Source organism: Tachyglossus aculeatus, chromosome 7, assembly GCF_015852505.1.
Source record: "Tachyglossus aculeatus isolate mTacAcu1 chromosome 7, mTacAcu1.pri, whole genome shotgun sequence".
Classification (NCBI taxonomy): Eukaryota; Metazoa; Chordata; class Mammalia; order Monotremata; family Tachyglossidae; genus Tachyglossus; species Tachyglossus aculeatus.
In genome coordinates, this window is record NC_052072.1 from 24,824,076 (window position 1) to 24,843,547 (window position 19,472).

General features: G+C 48.5%; 1 protein-coding gene across 1 annotated transcript in view; it reads left to right on the forward strand.

Annotated features, from left to right (window-relative positions):
- Positions 1 to 15,456, forward strand: part of SLC26A9 (solute carrier family 26 member 9) — a 35,032-nt gene extending 19,576 nt beyond the window's left edge. The window contains exons 14-20 of the mRNA XM_038749521.1: positions 346 to 438; positions 632 to 745; positions 3,707 to 3,988; positions 4,989 to 5,043; positions 10,697 to 10,842; positions 12,901 to 12,975; positions 15,394 to 15,456. Coding sequence (XP_038605449.1) covers positions 346 to 438; positions 632 to 745; positions 3,707 to 3,988; positions 4,989 to 5,043; positions 10,697 to 10,842; positions 12,901 to 12,975; positions 15,394 to 15,441 — 813 coding nt within the window. The 3' untranslated portion in view covers positions 15,442 to 15,456. The remainder of the gene's footprint in view (positions 1 to 345; positions 439 to 631; positions 746 to 3,706; positions 3,989 to 4,988; positions 5,044 to 10,696; positions 10,843 to 12,900; positions 12,976 to 15,393) is intronic.
- The last annotated feature ends 4,016 nt before the right edge of the window (positions 15,457 to 19,472 follow it).

Sequence of the window (19,472 nt, forward strand, 5' to 3'; positions counted from 1 at the left end):
ATTCCAGCTCCATCACTTGTCTGTTTTGTGACCTTGGGCAAGTCATCTAACTTCTCTGGACCTCAGTAACCTCATCCGTAAAACGGGGATTAAGATTATGAGCCCCATGTGGGACAGGGACTGTGTCCGACTTGATTAGCTGGTATCTGCCCCAGTGCTTAGAACAGTATCTGAAACAGAGTAAGCGCTTAACAAATACTATTAAAAAACCCAAGACTTTATTTCTTCCCCGCTGCCTCCCAAGGGTTTGGCTACGTGGCCGACCTTTCTGACCCCAGCTAAGCCCCGCTCGGCTCTGACCCCGTAGCCCTGCTTCTGTGGTCTAAACCTGGCTCCGTATCACAGGTCCAGGAAGTGGAGGGGATTAAGATCGTCACCTATTGCTCCCCACTCTACTTTGCCAATTCTGAGATCTTCAGGCAGAAGGTCATTGCCAAGGTAAGCTTGGGAACTCTTCATTCCGCTGGGAGGCTGCCATCCATCCACCCAGCCCGATCTGGCCCAGAGGAGCAGGGGCCGACGACTGGGGGAGGTCACCCCTGGGTGGGAAAGAAAGCAGCGGGAGCTGGTTCTGAATGAATGACGGGCGGTCAGAGCCGCTCTGCCCCCTTCTCCCTCTTCTTCTCTGCAGACGGGCGTTGACCCTCGGAAGGTGCTACTGGCCAAGCAGAAATACTTGAAAAACCAGGAAATGGGGAGACAGATGCCCACGCAGCAAAGAAAATCCCTGTTCATGAAGGCCAAGGTGATCTGACTCCCGGGTGTCCCCCTTGTTCTCTGCCCCTCAACTTCCCGTACCACCCAATGACCCTCCACCTCCTCTAATAATAATAATGATGGCATTTGTTAAGCACTTACTATGTTCAAAGCACTATTCTAAGCGCTGGGGGGATACAAGGTGATCAGGTTGTCCCACGTGGGGCTCACAGTCTTAATCCCCATTTTACAGATGAGGGAACTGAGGCTCAGAGAAATTAAGTGACTTGCCCAAGATCACACAGCAGACATATGAGGGAGCCGGGATTGGAACCCATGACCTCTGATTCTCAAGCCTGTGTTCTTTCCATCGAGCCACACTGCTTCTCAAGCAACCCAATCGTCCTCCAACTCCTGTAGCACCCAATGGTCAGACAATTGCATTTATTGAGCGTTTACTGTGTGCTGAGTGCTGTACTAAGCATTTGGGAGAGTGCAATCCAACAGTAGACACATTCCCCGCCCACAACGAGCTTGCAATCTAGAGCTCCCCTAGCACCCAAAGGTCCTCTACTTCCCCTGGTGCCCCAGTACTCTTCCTCCTCCCCTAATAATACCCAATGCTCCTCCACTGCCTCTATGGAGGAGAAGGAGAGCTGATTGAGTGACTTTAAACAGGTTGTCAGGAGTTTCTGCTTGACGCAGAGTGGAATAGGCAAGCAACAGAGAGAGGCTTTTGAAGAGTGGGGAGACATGGGCAGAATGATGTTTTAGAAAAATGATCTGGGCAGAAGAGTGAAGTGTGGACTGAAAAGGGGAGAGACCGGAAGCCAGCAGGTCTGCAAGGGGGCTGATGAGCTAGTAAAGTCAGGATATAACAAGTGTCTGGAGCTGCATTTTGGTGGTTTGGAAAGACAGAGGGGAGTCGAGGATAATAATAATAATGATGGCATTTATTAAGCGCTTACTATGTTCAAAGCACTGTTCTAAACGCTGGGGAGGTTACCAGGTGATCAGGTTGTCCCACGGGGGGCTCACAGTCTTAATCCCCATTTTACAGATAAGGTAACTGAGGCACAGATAAGTGAAGTGACTTCCCCAAAGTCACACAGCTGACAGCCAGGATTTGAACCCATGACCTCTGACTCCAAAGCCCGTGATCAAGCCAGGGTGGCTGGCTTGAGAGATGGGAAGGATGATTGTGAACTGTGATGAGAATATTAGATGAAGGAAATTATTTTTTTTTGAATGGTCCTTGTTAGGCATTAAGCACTATTCTAAGTTCCGTAGTAGATACAAGCTAAGCAGGCCGAATAAGGTCCCTGTCCCACATGGGGCTCACAGTCTAAGCAGGAGGGAGAATAGGTATTGAATCCCCATTTTGCAGTTGAGGAAACTGAGGCACAGATAAATTAAATACTTGTCTAAATTCCCACAACAGGTAAGTGGCAGAGCAGGAATTACAACCCAGGTCCTCTGGGATTTGGAAGGAAAGATGAGGAAAGATGAGGATTTGAGTTTTGAATATTTATGGAGCCATGTCCTGGAGACAAGAGGAGATATGGGATATGAGAAAGAGACTGAAGAGCCCAGAGAAGTAGGAGGAGAGCATTTGTATCTGTATCCTTTAAGCACTTTATATCCACCCCACCCTCAGCCCCACAAACATTTACATTTTTATGGTATTTGTTTGTTTGCTATGTGCCAGGCACTGTACTAAGCACTGGGGTAGAAACCACATAATTGGGTCAGAGTCCCCATCACACATAGAGCTTCAAAGTCTTAATTCCCCTTTTACAGATGAGGTAACTGAGACACAGAGAAGTGAAGTGCCCATCCGCCAAGCTAGCTCTCTTCCTCCCTTCAAGGCCCTACTGAGAGCTCACCTCCTCCAGGAGGCCTTCCCAGACTGAGCCCCTTCCTTCCTCTCCCGCTCGTCCCCCCTCCATCCCCCCCATCTTACCTCCTTCCCTTCCACACAGCACCTGTGTATATGTATATATGTTTGTACATATTTATTACTCTATTTATTTATTTATTTTACTTGTACATATCTATTCTATTTATTTTATTTTGTTAGTATGTTTGGTTTTGTTCTCTGTTTCCCCCTTTTAGACTGTGAGCCCACTGTTGGGTAGGGACTGTCTCTATATGTTGCCAACTTGTACTTCCCAAGCACTTAGTACAGTGCTCTGCACACAGTAAGCGCTCAACAAATACGATTGATTGATTGATTGATTGAAGTGATTTGCCCAAGATTACATAACAACTTGTTTTGTACTCTCCCAAGCGCTTAGTTCAGTGCTCTGCAGACAGTAAGGCCTCTGTCTCCTTGTTTTGCTTTATTATCTGCCTCCCCCTTCTAGACTGTGAGCCCGTTGTTGGGTAGGGACCATCTCTGTATGTTGCCGATTTGTACTTCCCAAGTGCTTAGTACAGTGCTCTGCACACAGTAATGGTTCAATAAATACGATTGAATGAATGAATGAATGAATGAATGAATACCAGAGGCAGAATTAAAATACAGCTCCTCTGATTCACAGGTCTGTGCTCTTTCCACTAAGTCATGCTGCTTCTCCCTACTTCCTGTTACCCTGCCATTTTCCCTATCTGTCATTTATTTTAATGTCTGACTCTTTCTTTAGACTGTAAGCTCTTTGTTGGCAGAGAATGTGCTATGACTCTGTTGTACTGTACTCTCCCTAGCACCTATGTGTGCTCTGCACACACTAAATACTCAATAAATACTATTGATTCGATGATCCGGGAAAAGACTGAATCATGAGAATCAATGATGGGAAGTATTTCCAGGAGACAGGATTGGTCTATGGTGTCAAAGTAACAATAATTAAAGTACTTGTGAAGAGCTTACTATGTGCCAAGCATTGTTCTCAGCACTGGGCAGATCTTCGGGATCTGCTCCGCAACCTCTCCATCTCTGCGAGAGAATGAGTGGTTCCAGAGACCTCTGACCCTCCCTTCACTCCCCATCTTCTCTCTCTTCCACCAGACCGTCTCCCTGCAGGAACTGCAGCAGGACTTTGAAAGCGCCTCCCCCACCGACACGAACAACAATCAGACTGCTGCGAATGGGAGTGGCATCTCCTACATCACCTTCAACCCCGAGACTCCCGCAGCCCCGAGGCGGGAGCCGCCGGCCCCCCCGCCGCAGCCTAAAGAGCTGGAGGACACTCTGGCCAGGGTCCCCCCCTTTGTCACTTTCCACACGGTGATTCTGGACATGAGCGGCGTCAGCTTCGTGGACCTGATGGGCATCAAGGCGTTGGTGAAAGTAAGGCCCTCGGCTCCTTTCTTTCAGCTGGCCCGGGGTTCCTGCAAGTGGACCCCAGCCATAACACCCTCTCCCAGTTGGCAGCCAAGTGGGCAATCAGATGACTCCGGCCCCTGGCCAGATTGGTAGTCCAGCAAAACTAATCACCCGGCTCCCCCCACACCCTCACTCCAAACAGGTAGTAAGGGAGAAGACGGCCGATAAGCTTATCCGCCTCTGATAGCTTTTCCAACAGCTCCTGAAGGCACAAGCCACAGGGCTGGACTGAGGGGAGGGGAGAGAGACCCACTCCAAGAGCCCCCCGCCCCTTTTGCACAAGGCTGGAAAAATAGGCAGAGGTCAAAGCTGACTTCCCAATCATCTTTCTCCTTGTCGGACTTAGACCTTTCTCGCCTGGTGGATCTCCCGAAGGGCTCTCCCTCCGACACACTTCCAGTCCCCGTTTTAGGGGGACAAAACTCCAGGACACCTGCATTCCAGACCCAGTTGCTCCCCACCTCTCCCCCTCCTCCCTTTCCCTACCACCACTCCCGATGACCTCGGGCTTCCAGGGTGGAAGACCCTACATAAACATAATCAATCAGTCAATCATATTATTGAGCATTTACTGTGTGCAGAGCACTAGATTAATTGCTTGGGTGAGTACAATATAACAACATAACAGAGTTGGTAGACACATTTCCTGCCCACAAGGAGCTAAAGCCTGAAGGGCTGTGTCTATTTTTAAGAACCTGGGGGCGGGGGATGAAGCCAAGTTCCTGTCCCACTTCCTGGAGAAGGCTCTTACCCAGCACTCCAAGGACAAGTGGAGGCCTTGCCAGGCCCTCTCTTGCTTCTATTTTTATGCCGGTAACAAACGGCTCTCAATGTTGCTTATTTGTTTGGCTTTTGCCCCTGAAGTACGTCTTGTAGGTGACCGATGGGGCACGTTCAGAACATTCCTCTCCCTTTGTCTTTCTCTCCCTCCCTGCTCCCTCACGGTCTCTGCCGCCCTCCCCAGCTCTCCTCTGGCTTCCAGAAGATTGGCGTGAAAGTCTTCCTAGTGAATATTCATGGTAAGGTCTGGTGGAGGGGTCCCTCGGGATAGAGGGGGAAGGGTGGCAGAATGGGCAGCCTGGGAGGTGGTGGGGCGGGGGTCCCCGGAGTTCCGGAACACAATTTGCTAATCAAGTCCTCCAGTTTAGATGTAGGGATGGGAGAGAAAGAGAGAGAGAGAGAAAGAGAGATTGGATTTCCAAGAACACTGACAATGATGGGAGTGACGCTGATGGCAGAGTCACAAGGGTAGGGCCTGGGCAGAGAACACACATATACACACACACATTCACATATACAAAGACACTCACCATACCCCCAGAAAACACACAAACGCACATACTCTCTCTCTCTCTCTCTCTCTCTCCCTCTCTCTGTTGAATAAAGTTACAGACCAGGTCACCTGAAATTAATCCCAATGGAAACCACAGGCAGTATGGGGAGAAGGCTGAAGGGCAGGGGTGAAAGGAGTCCTGTGAGAGGCCGTGAGCCTTCTTTCCTGCCTCCCTGGGAGGAAGTTCTGGCTGCAGCCCCGCAGTAAAGTCTGAGGGCGTGGAGCACTGTCTGGGAGCGCTTTCCTAGAGCTAATGGAAAGAAAACGGTGAACCTCTCAGCCTGCCTTTCCCTCCTCCTTCCCACAGCCCTCATACTCTCTCCGCAATCTCCCTTCTGATTTCATTGTGTGCTCTGAAGACTGTGTGAGCCCCATGTGGTTCAGGCATTGTGTCCAATCTTGAATCTACCCCAGCACTTGAGACAGTGCTTGGCACATAGTAAGCACTTAACAAATATTACTACTATTATTAGTATCATTACACTAATAAGGTATAAAAGAATCAGAAGAATCAATCGGTGGCATTTATCAATTATGACTGTGGCATTTGTTAAATATTTATTAGGTGCCAAGCACTGATCTAAACTTTGGGGTAGGTAGAGATAATCAGATTGGGCATAGTCCCGGTCCTACCTGGGGCTCACAGTCTAAGATCAGCAGCGTGGCTCTGTGGAAAGAGCCCGGGCTTTGGAGTCAGAGGTCATGGGTTCAAAGCCCGGCTCCTCCACTTGTCCGCTGTCTGACTCTGGGCAAGTCACTTCACTTCTCTGTGCCTCAATTCCCTCATCTATAAAATGGGGATTAAGACTGTGAGCCCCCCATGGGACAACCTGATCTCCTTGTAACCTCCCCAGCACTTAGAACAGTGCTTTGCACATAGTAAGTGCTTAATAAATGCCATCATCATAGTAAGTGCTCAATAAATGCCATCAGTAAATGTCATCATTAAGATCACCTATTAAATGCTGAGCACTCTACCAAGTACACCTGTGTGGAGGCAACAGAAGTAAGATAAATGATACTTCCCCTCAAGGAGTTTCCAATCCAATGGATGAAGTGACACACAGATGTTGGGAATAGGCAGAAGGTGGTCGTAAGCATATGTAAGGATAATGTAGCTGAATAAATAGTGAATAGGACCCAAACTGAATATACAAATAATTGACTATACTCATGAAAATGCATTTGTTTTTAAGTGCTGAGGAGAGGAAGAAAATTCCCAAGTTCTACAGAGATTATTGAGTTGACTTTTTTTGCTTTTTTAATGGTTTGTTAAGCACTTACTATGTGCCAGGTACTGTACTAAGCACTAGGGTAGATACAAGATAATCAGGTTGGTCACAGTCCCTGTCCCACGTGGGGCTTACAGTCTTAATCCCCATTTTACAGATGAGGTAACTGAGACCCAGAGAAGTTAAGTGAATTGCAAGGTCACACAGCAGTCAAGTGGTGGAGTCAGGATTAGAACCCAGGTTCTCTGACCCTCGGGCCTGTGCTCTTTCCACTAGGCCATGCTGGGACTGGCTCTTTTGAACGAAAGCTTTGTACAGAAAGAGAGGCAAGAAGGCAAAAGAGAAAACAGCACGGGGCACTGCAAATACTAAACACAGCAACACAACAAGGGACAGCCTTTTTGTTTGCCCTGTGTGGCCTTAGGGGAAGCAGTGTGGCTCAGTGGAAAGATCGCGGGCTTGAGAGTCAGAGATCATGGGTTTGAATCCCGGCTCCGCCACTTGTCAGCTGTGACCATGGGCAAGCCACTTACCTGCCCTGTGCCTCAGTTACCTCATCTTTAAAACGAGGATTAAGACTGTGAGCCCCAAATGGGACAACCTGATCACCTTATATCCCCACCACTGCTTAGAACAGTGCTTTGCACATAGTAAGCACTTAAAAAATGCCACCATTATATTATTATTATTGGTCTGCAGTTCTCCTTCATATACAAGGGACAATTTTATAAATGAATCAATTGAAGAAGGCATCCTGGAGGAGGTGAGCTTTCAGGACGAGGAGTGTTGAGGTCTGGCAGTCAGTCAGTCATATTTATTGAGCACTTAACTGTGTGCAGAGCACTGAACTAGGCACTTGGGAGAGTATAATATAGCAATATTACAGACACATTCCCTGCCTACAGCGAGCTTTCAGTCTAGAGGGGGAGACAAACATAATGGCAGATTGGGACAAATGAAAAGGGATGGGGGGAAAAATGAGAAGGGATTTTCAGATGTCTTTCTCCCTCAGTCCCTTTCTCCCCAGTAAAATGTTATACGTGGTTTCCTTTAAGAAATTATTTCAGGTTTTGTTTTTTATGGTATTAGTTAAGCACTTACTATGTGCCAGGCACTGCACTAAGTGCTGAGGTCGATACAAGCTAATCAGGTTGTATCAGGTAGATACAAGCTAGTCAGAAGAAGTGTAACATAGTGAAAAGCAGCATGGCATAGTAGATAGAGCATAGGTATGGGAGTCAAGGTCATGGGTTCTAATTCTGGCTTCACCACTTGACTGCTGTATGACCTAGAGCAAGGCACTTCACTTCTCTGTGCCTCAACTACCTCATCTGTAAAATGGAGATTGAGACTGTGAGCCCCACTTGGGACAGTGACTGTGTCCAACCTGATTTACTTGTTTCCATTCCAGCACTTAGTACAGTGCCTGGCACATAGTAAGTGCTTAACGAACACCATAATTATTATTGTTATCAGGTTGGAAACAGCCCCTGCCCCATGTTGGGCTCACAGTCTTAATCCCCACTTTACAGATGACATAACTGAGGTACAGAGAAGTGAAGTGACTTGCCCAACATCAGTCACTCAGCAGACATGTGCTGGAGCCAGGATTAGAACCCAGGTCCTTCTGACTCCCAGGCCCGAGTTCTAGTCAGTCAGTCAGTCAGTCGTATTTATGCATTCATTCATTCAATTGTATTTATTGAGTGCTTACTGTGTACAGAGCACTGTACTAAGCGCTTGGGAAGTACAAGTTGGCAACATATAGAGACAGTCCCTACCCAACAGGGGACTCACAGTCTAGAAGGGGGAGATAGACAACAAAACAAAACATATTAACAAAATAAAATAAATAGGATAGTAAATATGTACAAGTAAAATAAATAGAGTAATAAATCTGTACAAACATATATACGGGTGCTGTGGGGAGGCGAAGGAGGTAAGGCGGGGGCAATGGGGAGGGGGAAAGGGAGAAGGGGGCTCAGTCTGGGAAGGCCTCCTGGAGGAGGTGAACTCTCAGTAGGGCTTTGAAGGGAGGAGGAGAGCTAACTTGGCGGTTGTGCAGAGGAAGGGCATTCCAGGCCAGGGGGAGGACGTGGGCCGGGGGTCGATGGTGGAACAGGCGAGAACGAGGCCTGGTGAGGAGATTAGTGGCGGCAGAGGAGCGGAGGGTGCGGGCTGGGCTGGAGAAGGAGCGAAGGGAGGTGAGGTAGGAGGGGGCAAGGTGATGGACAGCCTTGAAGCCGAGAGTGAGGAGTTTTTACCTGATGTGTAGGTTGACTGGTAGCCACTGGAGATTTTTGAGGAGGGGAGTCCTTACTTTTTGCAGAGGACTGTACTAAGCGTTTGGGAGAGTACAATATAGCAAGAAACAGACGGATTCCCTGCCCACAACAAGCTTACAGTCTAGAGGGCATGGCACTACACTGCAGCGTGGCTCAGTGGAAGGAGCACGGGCTTTGGAGTCGGAGGTCGTGGGTTCAAATCCCGGCTCTGCCACTTGTCAGCTGTGCGACTTTGGGCAAGTCACTTCACTTCTCTGGGCCTCAGTTCCCTCAGCTGTAAAATGGGGATGAAGACTGTGAGTCCCACGTGGATCAACCTGATTACCTTGTATCTACCCCAGCGCTTAGAACAGTGCCTTGCACATAGTAAGCGCTTAACAAATACCATCATTATTATTATTATTATTATTACACTGCATCTCATTTTTTTTGCTGCGTTTGCTGTATCTGCTGCTTCCCTTATTATGTAAAATGTACATCTGAGCTTCCTGCTGGCTCTACGGGCTTCGGTGAGGGTGGGAATGGGAGGGAATAGGGTCTTTAAAGCTGAAGTGTAAATCTATTAAGAATCTTTCACCACTGCAGAGCTGGGACTCTCTGGAGTTGATCCTCTCCCTCTCACCTGGCTCTCTGACTGACGTTTTACACAGGCCTCCAACTGCCCTCTGCTGCCCAACCCTGGTACCATAATGGCCAACTCTTTCGCGGGTAAACCGAGTCTCGGGGATGAGTCTCTTCTTCCCATCCCCTCCCTCTCCAGAGCTTGCTCATCATCAGTTGTATTTATTGACTTTCTAGGCTGGGAGCCCGTTGTTGGGTAGGGACCGTCTCTATATATTGCCAACTTGTACTTCCCAAGCGCTTAGTACAGTGCTCTGCACACAGCAAGCGCTCAATAAATACGATTGAATGAATGAATGAATAAATGCAATTGAATGAAGGAATGAATGAATGAAACTTCAGGGTAAAAAAAATGATAAAAGGGAATGAATGCACTGTAGAACTTTAGGTCTGCATAGGTCAAATAACTATTTTGTTTTTATTTTAATCTGTATTCTTCAAATCAAGACCGTGAAATATGGATAATTCCAACATAGGACAACGTGTTTTTTTAAAAAATGTACCTACAACCCCAACTCACATTTTTTGTTGTTTGTCTCCCCCTTCTAGACTGTGAGCCCATTATTGCGTAGGGACCGCCTCTATATGTTGCCGACTTGTACTTCCGAAGCACTTAGTACAGTGCTCTGCACATAGTAAGCGCTCAATAAGTACGATTGAATGAATTTATTGAGCGCTTACTGTGTGCAGAGCACTGTACTCAGCACTTGGGAGTGTATTGTTATATCATACTCTCCCAAGCGCTGAGTACAGTGCTCTGCCACACGGTAAGTGCTCAATAAATATGATGGAATGATTGAATTAATTGATTTATTAATCAGTTGAATTGGTAGACATGTTCCCTGCCCAATACGAGGTTGCAGTCTGGAGGGGAAGACAGATATTAATTCCCCTGAGGAGCTTAGATAATAATAGTAATAATAATGATAATAACGATGGCATTTATTAAGCTCTTACTATGTGCAAAGCACTGTTCTAAATGCTGGGGTGATTACAAGGTGATCAGGTTGTCCCACGGGGGGCTCACAGTCTTAATCCGCGTTTTACAGATGAGGTAACTGAGGCCCAGAGAAGTGAAGTGACTTGCCCAAAGTCACACAGCTGACAATTGGCGGAGCCGGGATTTGAACCCATGACCTCTGACTCCAAAGCCCGTGCCCTTTCCACTGAGCCACGCCGCTTCTTGTTCCATCCATTGCAGCTCAGGTGTACAACGACATCAACAACGGGGGCGTCTTTGAAGATGGAGGGCTGGAGCAGACTCACCTGTTCCCCACCATGCATGATGCCGTCCTCTGTGCCCAGGCCAATGCCAGACCAGCCGTCCCAGGAAGGAATTTCGGAGCAGTAAGATCCAAAGGCCATTCGCGGTTTCTGCAGGGCACCCCTACCACTACCAACACTACCACCCCCTGCTCCCAGCCCTTCTTCCTCCATTTTCCCTGAGGGAGGGCATTCCTTTTGGAAGGGAGGGGAGTTATAGGAGGATGTTGGAGGAGGCTTACACCAAAGTATACCCCAACCTGTCAGGGCCCATCCTAGGTCAGCAGAAATTGGGGGAACATTGGGAAGGAAAGGGAAGGGAATGGGGTTGGGAACCCAGAAAGAAACAAAATGGATGATAATAATAATGATGGCATTTATTAAGCGCTTACTATGTGCAAAGCACTGTCCTAAGCACTGGGGAGGTTACATGGTGATCAGGTTGTCCCACGGGGGGCTCACAGTCTTAATCCTCATTTTACAGATGAGGTAACTGAAGCACGGAGGCCTTCCCAGACTGAGCCCCTTCCCTCCTCTCCCCCTCGTCCCCCTCTCCATCCCCCCATCTTACCTCCTTCCCTTCCCCACAGCACCTGTATATGTGTATATATGTTTGTACATATTTATTACTCTATTTATTTATTTATTTTACTTGTACATATCTATTCTATTTATTTTATTTTGTTAGTATGTTTGGTTTTGTTCTCTGTCTCCCCCTTTTAGACTGTGAGCCCACTGTTGGGTAGGGACTGTCTCTATATGTTGCCAACTTGTACTTTCCAAGTGCTTAGTACAGTGCTCTGCACACAGTAAGTGCTCAATAAATACGATTGATTGATTGATTGATTAAGTGACTTGCACAAAATCACACAGCTGACAATTGGCGGAGCTGAGATTTGAACCCCTGACTCTGACTCCAAAGCCCGTGCTCTTTCCACTGAGCCACGCTGCTTTTTATTCATTCATTCAATCGTATTTATTGAGCGCTTACCGTGTGCAAAGCGCTGCACTAAGCGCTTGGGAAGTACAAGTTGGCAACATATAGAGACGGTCCCTACCCAACAGTGGGCTCACAGTCTTGAAAGGGGCTGCTCCCCCAAGCAGCCACGCTGCTCTGTGTCTTTTCACCAGAATCATTCAGTGGTATTTACAGAGTGCTTACTGTGTGCAGAGCACTGTACTAAAGTGCTTGGAAGAGTACAGTACCACAAGAGCACATCAAGCGAACCAGGGGCAACTTTCTGCCAGGTCACACTGGCTCGCTGACCCAAAACTCCTCTTTCTGAAAGTTCCTGCTAGGTGTGGGAGTTCCCTAAGGAGCACCCTACCCCCACCCCAACTTGGGGCCCCTGAGAAAGGGGAAGAGATGAATGGGAAATTCACAGCCATGATTCACTGTGGAGTCAGGAAATACTGAAGCAGATCCTTTTTCGCAAAGACAATCAGAGTGACACCAGTCCGTACCCAAATACCAGACCCACCATGCCTGGCTGTAGCCGAGAGCTGTTCCTTATCAAGGCTCAGGCCTCTCCCTTAGTTCTGGTCTTCACCAGCCCACCCAGCCTTTGCTCTCTGGGCTGTGCTTGAACCCTGCCTTCCCTCCTTGGGTGCTAAGAAAGAGCTTATCTGGCTTCAGAGCAACTATTTACCTTTTTGTTTCAAGAGATTAGTGAAGGTGAAGCCATCTGTGTTAGAATTGAAGAACTGCCCAGTAAAACAAACTGGATTTATGGCTTCCACACTGCAGTTTGGGAGATGGGAGAGAAAGGGTTGGTCATCTTCAGTAGATCTCATCCATCTATGGCGTTTCCCTCATTTGACTTTCTGGGGCCCAAGTTTGTTTTAGAGTCACCTTTCCCATTGTAAAACTTTCCCCAGAATCCCAAACCATCAGGCCTATGATCTCCGCAATGGACAGGATAAATGGCTGTTAAATAGCCAGGAGGTCACCCTGTATATTAGGTGGAGTTACCAGCACACAGACTGCTCTGGGGAAAGGTGCAAGTTCCAGCAATCTCCTCAGGCCAGCCAGTGGGAATTGCTTTGGGAGAAGGGGGTCTTCTAACCAAAAGGCAAGCCCAAGGCTTGGGAACCCATCCCAGGACCTATTGACTCATCCGATCTTGGGTTCCTTCTTCCCAGGACTCTCTGGACTCAGAGCTCTCAATGTTCGATTCATCGGAGGACAGCAGTTCGGATTTCCGGGACTTAGAGCGGGTGAGAATTGGGGGAACTTTTCTGGAATTGGACTCCCATCAGACAAGACTGTTAGCAGTTTGGTATACTTCCCCCAGGCAGAGTATGTTCATCCAACCATGGAAATAAGCACAAGTCCTCACACAAAGCCAAAGAGAAATCAGCCTGGAGGCCTGATGAAAACTAGGCCAAGGACCCTGAAGAAATTCCCTACTTTCTGCTTTCTCCTTCCTATTCCCTTTTTTCTTCAGTTTCCTGGGGAGTCTCGGGACTGGGGGATATACTCTCAGAGGATTTCTCAGAAGAAAGATGCTGTGCTATCTGAGCCTAAAGGAGAACAGTAGGAGTTAGGGATGCTGTGGAGAGGGGAGTCCTTGGAGATACAGCCAAGGTCAATGTACATTTTATAAAAATAATAATAATAGTACTTTTAAGTGCTTAATATGTGCCAAGCACTGTACCAGGGGAGATTTAGCCATGGTTCTTCTCCCTGAGGCTCACAATCCAAGAGGTCCGTTGCGAGTCTCCCCAGACCCCCTCTTGGACATAGTCCCTGTCTCACATGGAGCTCACACTCTTAATACCCATTTTACAGATGAAGTGACTGAGAGAAGTTAAGTGACTTGTCCAAGGCCACACAGCAGACATGTGTCAGAGCCAGGATTAGAACCCAGGTCCTTCTGACTCCAGGCCCATGCTCTCGCCACTAAGCTTTTGCAGCCCATCAGTCTTATTCCCCAAACGACAGGAGAAATTGAGAATATTTTCCCCTTTTTAGAGAAGGGGAAAATGAGGCCCAAGGAGTGAAAGCTTGAAGGTCACCTGACTCCCAGTACATGACTCTACTCATGAAGCCATTGGAGTTCCTCCTTTTGGGCTTCCTCCTTCTTATAATAACAATTAAATAATTGTGGTATTTGTTAAGCACTTACTTTGTTCAGGGCACTGTACTAAGCCCTGGGGTGGATACACGTAAATTAGGTTGGACACAGTCCCTGTCCCACATGGGGCTCGCAGTCTTAGTCCCCATTTTACAGATGAGGTCACTGAGGCACAGAGAAGTGAAGTGGCGTGCCCAAGGTCACACGGCAGACAAGTGGTGGAGCGGGATTAGAACCCAGGTCCTTCTGACTCCCAAGCCGGTACTCACCATGAGGACTCAGCATCCCCCACGCCCAGTTGGGTGGATGGTGGTGGGGAAGCAGTGTGGCTCATTGGAAAGAGCACGGGCTTTGGAGTCAGAGGTCATGAGTTCGAGTCCCGACTCCGCCACATGTCCACTGTGTGACCTTGGGCAAGTCACTTAACTTCTCTGAGCCTCAGTTCCCTCATCTGTAAAATGGGGATTAAGACTGTGAGCCCCACGTGGGACAACTTGATCACCTTGTATCCCCCCCCAGCAGTTAGAACAGTGCTCTGCACATAGTAAGCGCTTAACAAATGCTATTATTATTATTATCCTAACACCGGAAGAGTTCTGTGATCTGGTGGAAACAGAGTGGGCGGTGGGAGTCCGGAGACCTGGGAATTGGATCCCGGCTCTCCTTCTGGCCCCCACCTGCTATTTGAGCCTGGGGAAAGTCCCCCAGCCTCTCTGAGTCTCTGTTTCCACTTGTGTAAAATCAAGGAAAATCATCCCAGTCCTCCTCCAATTCCCAAAACTGCTGCTGGGCTGAACATCCCAGGTCTACCACTTGTCTGCTGTGTGATCTTGGGCAAGTCACTAAACATCTCTGTGCTTCAGTTACTTACTCCTCTGTAAAATGGGGATTAAGTCTGTGAGCCCCATGTGGGACAGGGACTGTGTCCAACTTGATTAGCTTGTGTCTGCACCAGCGATTAGTGCAGTTCCTGGCACATAGTAAGCCCTTAACAAATCCCTTAAAAAAATTTAAAAACCTGAGATGACTGACGTGAAAGTTCTTTGGAAAGTAATCCATCAATCGATAGTATTTATTGAATGCTTACTGTGTGCAGAACACTGCATCAAGCGCTCAGGAGAGTACCATACAATAATAACAATAATAATAATGGCATTTATTAAGCGCTTACTATGTGCAAAGCACTGCTCTAAGCATTGGAGAGGTTACAAGGTGATCAGGTAGTCCCACGGGGGGCTCACAGTCTTCATCCTCTTTTTACAGATGAGGTAACTGAGGCACAGAGAAGTGAAGTGCCTTGCCCAAAGTCACACAGCTGACAGTTGGCGGAGCCGGGATTTGAATCCATGACCTCTGACTCCAAAGCCCGTGCTCTTTCCACTGAACCACGCTGCTTCTCGTGGCTCAAATACAACAGATTTGGTTGACATATTCCCTGCCCACGTCGAGCTGACAGCCAAGAGGGGGAGACAGACATTAATATAATTGAAGGTTATATAAATATGTAAGCCATAAACTTTCAGATGTCTAACCTTGCCGTCTCCCGTCTGCCCTCCAGGAGATGTTTGGAAGCATGTTTCGCTCAGAAACGCTGACGGCCCTGTAGGGAGTGAGAGAGGGCAATCCCTGCCCCTCCGCACCCCCATCTCCTCCTGGATCCTTCCTGAGGGACTTCCAACATCCCAGCTGGACAGACAACTACCGACCTCCAGATACTAAGCAGGGTCCAAGCCGTTGGAAGACAGCCCTCCAGCCTTCCAACCTCCTGCTGCTCTTTTTGTTCCTCCTCCCCCATCTTCCTCCTCCTCTTCCTCCCTCCCCCTACTCTGCCTAGGCCCAACAGGTTTTTGAAGGTTGGGAGTCCTGGCATTGAATCCCTTAGCCTTCAACCCAAGGCTTAGAGAAACCCCCTCCCACCGGTCCCCATCCATCTGTAGAAGCACCCTGCTCCTTCAGGCCACCGGGCAGACCCCTGGCTTTCCTGAACTTTGGATCTGAGCCAGCGAAGCACTGGCACAGAGTGATCCTCAACATGCCAATCTTGCTGGCTGGGTCTCGACCGACCTATCCACCAATCGTATTTATTCAGCACCTACAGGGTGCAGAGCACTGGTTTAAGCACTTGTGGGAGCATAATTGAAGTAGTCGACGTGATGCTGGCTCTCAAGGAGCTGGACGTCTACCCGGGGAGACAGACACTAAAATTAATTATAGATAGGAATGACGCATGTGCCTTGCGGGAGACTGAAGCGTGATGATGGGGGCTTTTTCACCCGAGCACCGAATTGGGTTTAGGGCTTTTCCAGTCCCCCTCCCAGCACTGAGAACAGAGCTGAGGACCTGGTGGTCCTTGGAGAGTTGGGCCATGGACCAATCCCCTTTCTCAATTAGCACTTACTATGTGCCAAGCACTGCTCTAAGCTCTGAGGTAGATATAAGTTAATCAGGAGGGACACCGTCCCCGTCCCACATGGGGCTCACGCTCTTAATCCCCATTTTACAGATGAGGTTATGGAGGTCCAGGGAAGTTGTGTGACTTGCCCAAGGTCACAAAGCAGACAAGTGGCAGAGTCGGGATTAGAACCAGGTCCTTCTGACTCCCACGTCCAAGTTCTATCACTAAGCCATCCTGCTAACTGTCCCCTCCATATCTTCAGGCTGACCACTGCCTCCCCCAAGGCCCTTAATCAATCAATCAGTCAATTAATCAATCAATCAATCGTATTTATTGAGCATCTACCGGGTGCAGAGCACTGTACCAAGCGCTTGGGGGCATAAAATATAACAGAGTTGGTAGACGTGTTCCCTGCCCACAAGGAGCTTACAGTCGAGAGGAGCTTACAGTCGACGATCTTAAAGGTGTGTCCTGGTGATGGGTGTCACCAGGTGGCTGCCCCTTACCTCCGGGGAGACTGCCCCAATCCCAAAAGACCAGTGGATGCCAGGCTCTGAGAGTTGATGCCAGGCTTCGAGGGGATCATCAAACTTCCCAGAGCCTCATGGGAGCAGGGAATCCATGAGGAAAAGAGACCGAAAGATTGGAAGGTGCCGGGGCCACCTCAGGCAAACCTCTCGCGAGTGCGGACATCCTCTGTCCACCAGGCTTCCTCCGACGCCTGGGGAGCTAAATAGGTTTTCCAGCGGTGTTCTCCCCACGGGAAGGAATCGGCCTTCTCCCTCTGCCTTTTCACGTTGCACTCACTCTCTTCCACCAGTCTGATCAGACTTCATCCTACTTAGGCACGGTTGTGTAAGTATGAGTGTATGTGTGGGTGTGTATGTGTGTTTACGTGTGGCTGCAGAGCTGCTGCCCTATTACTAAAATGTGCCTGTGCAGTTGTCTCAGATAATTGCCGCCTCTCTGGGTGTTTGTTTGCCAACATCTGCGTGCTGTTTCTCAACTCCAAATGCACAGTTCTCTCTAGCTCTCCCCAAATCTCCAGCCCCTGTGCCTCAACTCCAGGAGGCCCTCATCGCTGTTCCAGACTGGACGAACCTAGGGGGGCTACCCTGAAGTAGGAGCTGTGCCTCATTACCTTTGCATCATTCTGCATGCGTGAGTGTCTGTCTGCCTGCCTCATTTGCGTGTTGCACAGAAACCGCCAGCGAAAGGCCAACAAATGATCAGGGAAACAAATTCTACTTGCAGTGAAATACCCTTTCCCCCTGCCTCTGGGCAGCCAGACGAAGGCCTGTGGGGTTAGGGGTGGGCAATCCCATGACCCCTTCATTCAATCATATTCATTGAGCACTTACCGTGTGCAGAGCACTGTACTAAGCGCTTATTTCTCCAGGGACTGCTCCGGTCATGTCCTGGCCAGACCGGAGGATGAGGATGAGAAGCAGCGGGGCTCAGTGGAAAGAGCACGGGCTTTGGAGTCAGAGGTGATGAGTACAAATCCCGGCTCCGCCACTTGTCAGCTGTGTGACTTTGGGCAAGTCACTTCACTTCTCTAGGCCTCAGTTACCTCATCTGTAAAATGGGGATGAAGACTGGGAGCCCCCCGTGGGACAACCTGATCACCTTGTAACCTCTCCAGCGCTTAGAACAGTGCTTTGCACATAGTAAGCGCTTAATAAATGCCATTATTATTATTATTATGAGGCACAGACCAGAGACGGAGTGGGGAGGGCTCCCACCTCAAGCCAACCTCATCAATCCATCAATCAATGGCCTTTATTGAGCGCTTTATGTGTGCAGAGCACTGTACTAAGCACTTGGGAGAGTAGAACACAATGGAATTAGCAGACATGTTATCTGCCCATAACGAGCTCTCATCTGGAGGGCTCCCAGGAGGCAAATTTGGGTCTACTCTCACAAAGACCCTGATGTCTAATCTGGTACGGGAATTTGATGATCACCTCGGGGGTCCCCTGGAGCAAATTGAACCCCCAAATCAACCTGAGTAGCAAATGCATTTCCCAGGGCGATCCAGAACTGATGGGGCTGTTCCTTTCTCCATTGTTGATCCAAATCCACTCTGTACCTGTAGTTGGGTGAACACTAATGTAGCCTCCAGAGCTGGGTGTGGGGGATCAGAGGAGGTGCAGGACCGCACTCCTGTAGATATTTATCAATGGGGTCCCCTTGGGGGGCTCTTGGGGGCTCCTCCCCAGCACCCTTGGAACCACTGCCACATCCATGAAGGTGCTCTGCAAATATTGGGGAATGGGGACGAAAATCAGCAGGGTCTGAAGGCAGGACAGAGACAGTGCCAAAGTCTCCATTGACACTGCAAGACGAGAATGTGATTTAATGCTGAATGAAAGCCCGAGGGAGACAGAAAAATAATCCAGAATTTCAATGCCCTGAATGTCCCTGTGCTCTGAGATGGCACTCCAGATCATTGGCAGGGAGAACTGCGGGTCTTGACATGTATGTGTAATTTATTTAATTTAATACCTGTTCTTTTTTTTTTTTGCTAATAAATGGTTTTAAATGTGTTCGTGAGTTGGACTTGTTGCTTTGGAAGTCATGGAAGGTGAGAGCTCAGAAAGCAAACCCGACCATTCTCAGTAAGAGCCGCCTTTCTTTTGGTGAAGCGCCTGTCCCAGCTTGGTTGAGTATCAGTCAAACGGTCCAGGAGATGGGTAGACCGTTGTTGGGTAGGGACCGTCTCTAAATGTTGCTGACTTGTACTTCCCAAGTGCTTAGTACAGTGCTCTGCACACAGTAAGCGCTCAATAAATGTGATTGTATGAATGAATGAAGTCCAGAGAAGGAGCATGGCCTAGTAGAAAAAGCACAAGCCTGGGAATCAGAGGACTGGGGTTCTAATGCCGGCTCTGCTGACTGCTTGCTGGGTGACCTTGGGCAAATCACTTAACTTCTCTGTGACTCAGTTTCCTCAACTGTAAAATGGAGATACCTGTCCTCCCCCTTACTTAGACCGTGAGCCCCAAGCAGGCCAGGGACTGTCTCCGACCTAATTAACGTGTACCTATCCCAGCTCTTAGAACAGATTCAACACATAGTAAGCACTTATCAAATATCATAAAAATACCATAATTATAATTATTATTCTACAGATGAGGAAACTGAAGTACGGAGAAGTTGTGACTTTTCCAAGATCACAGAGCAGGCAAGTGGCAGGACTGGAAGCCAGGTATCCTGACTCCCAATCCAGGCTTTTTTCC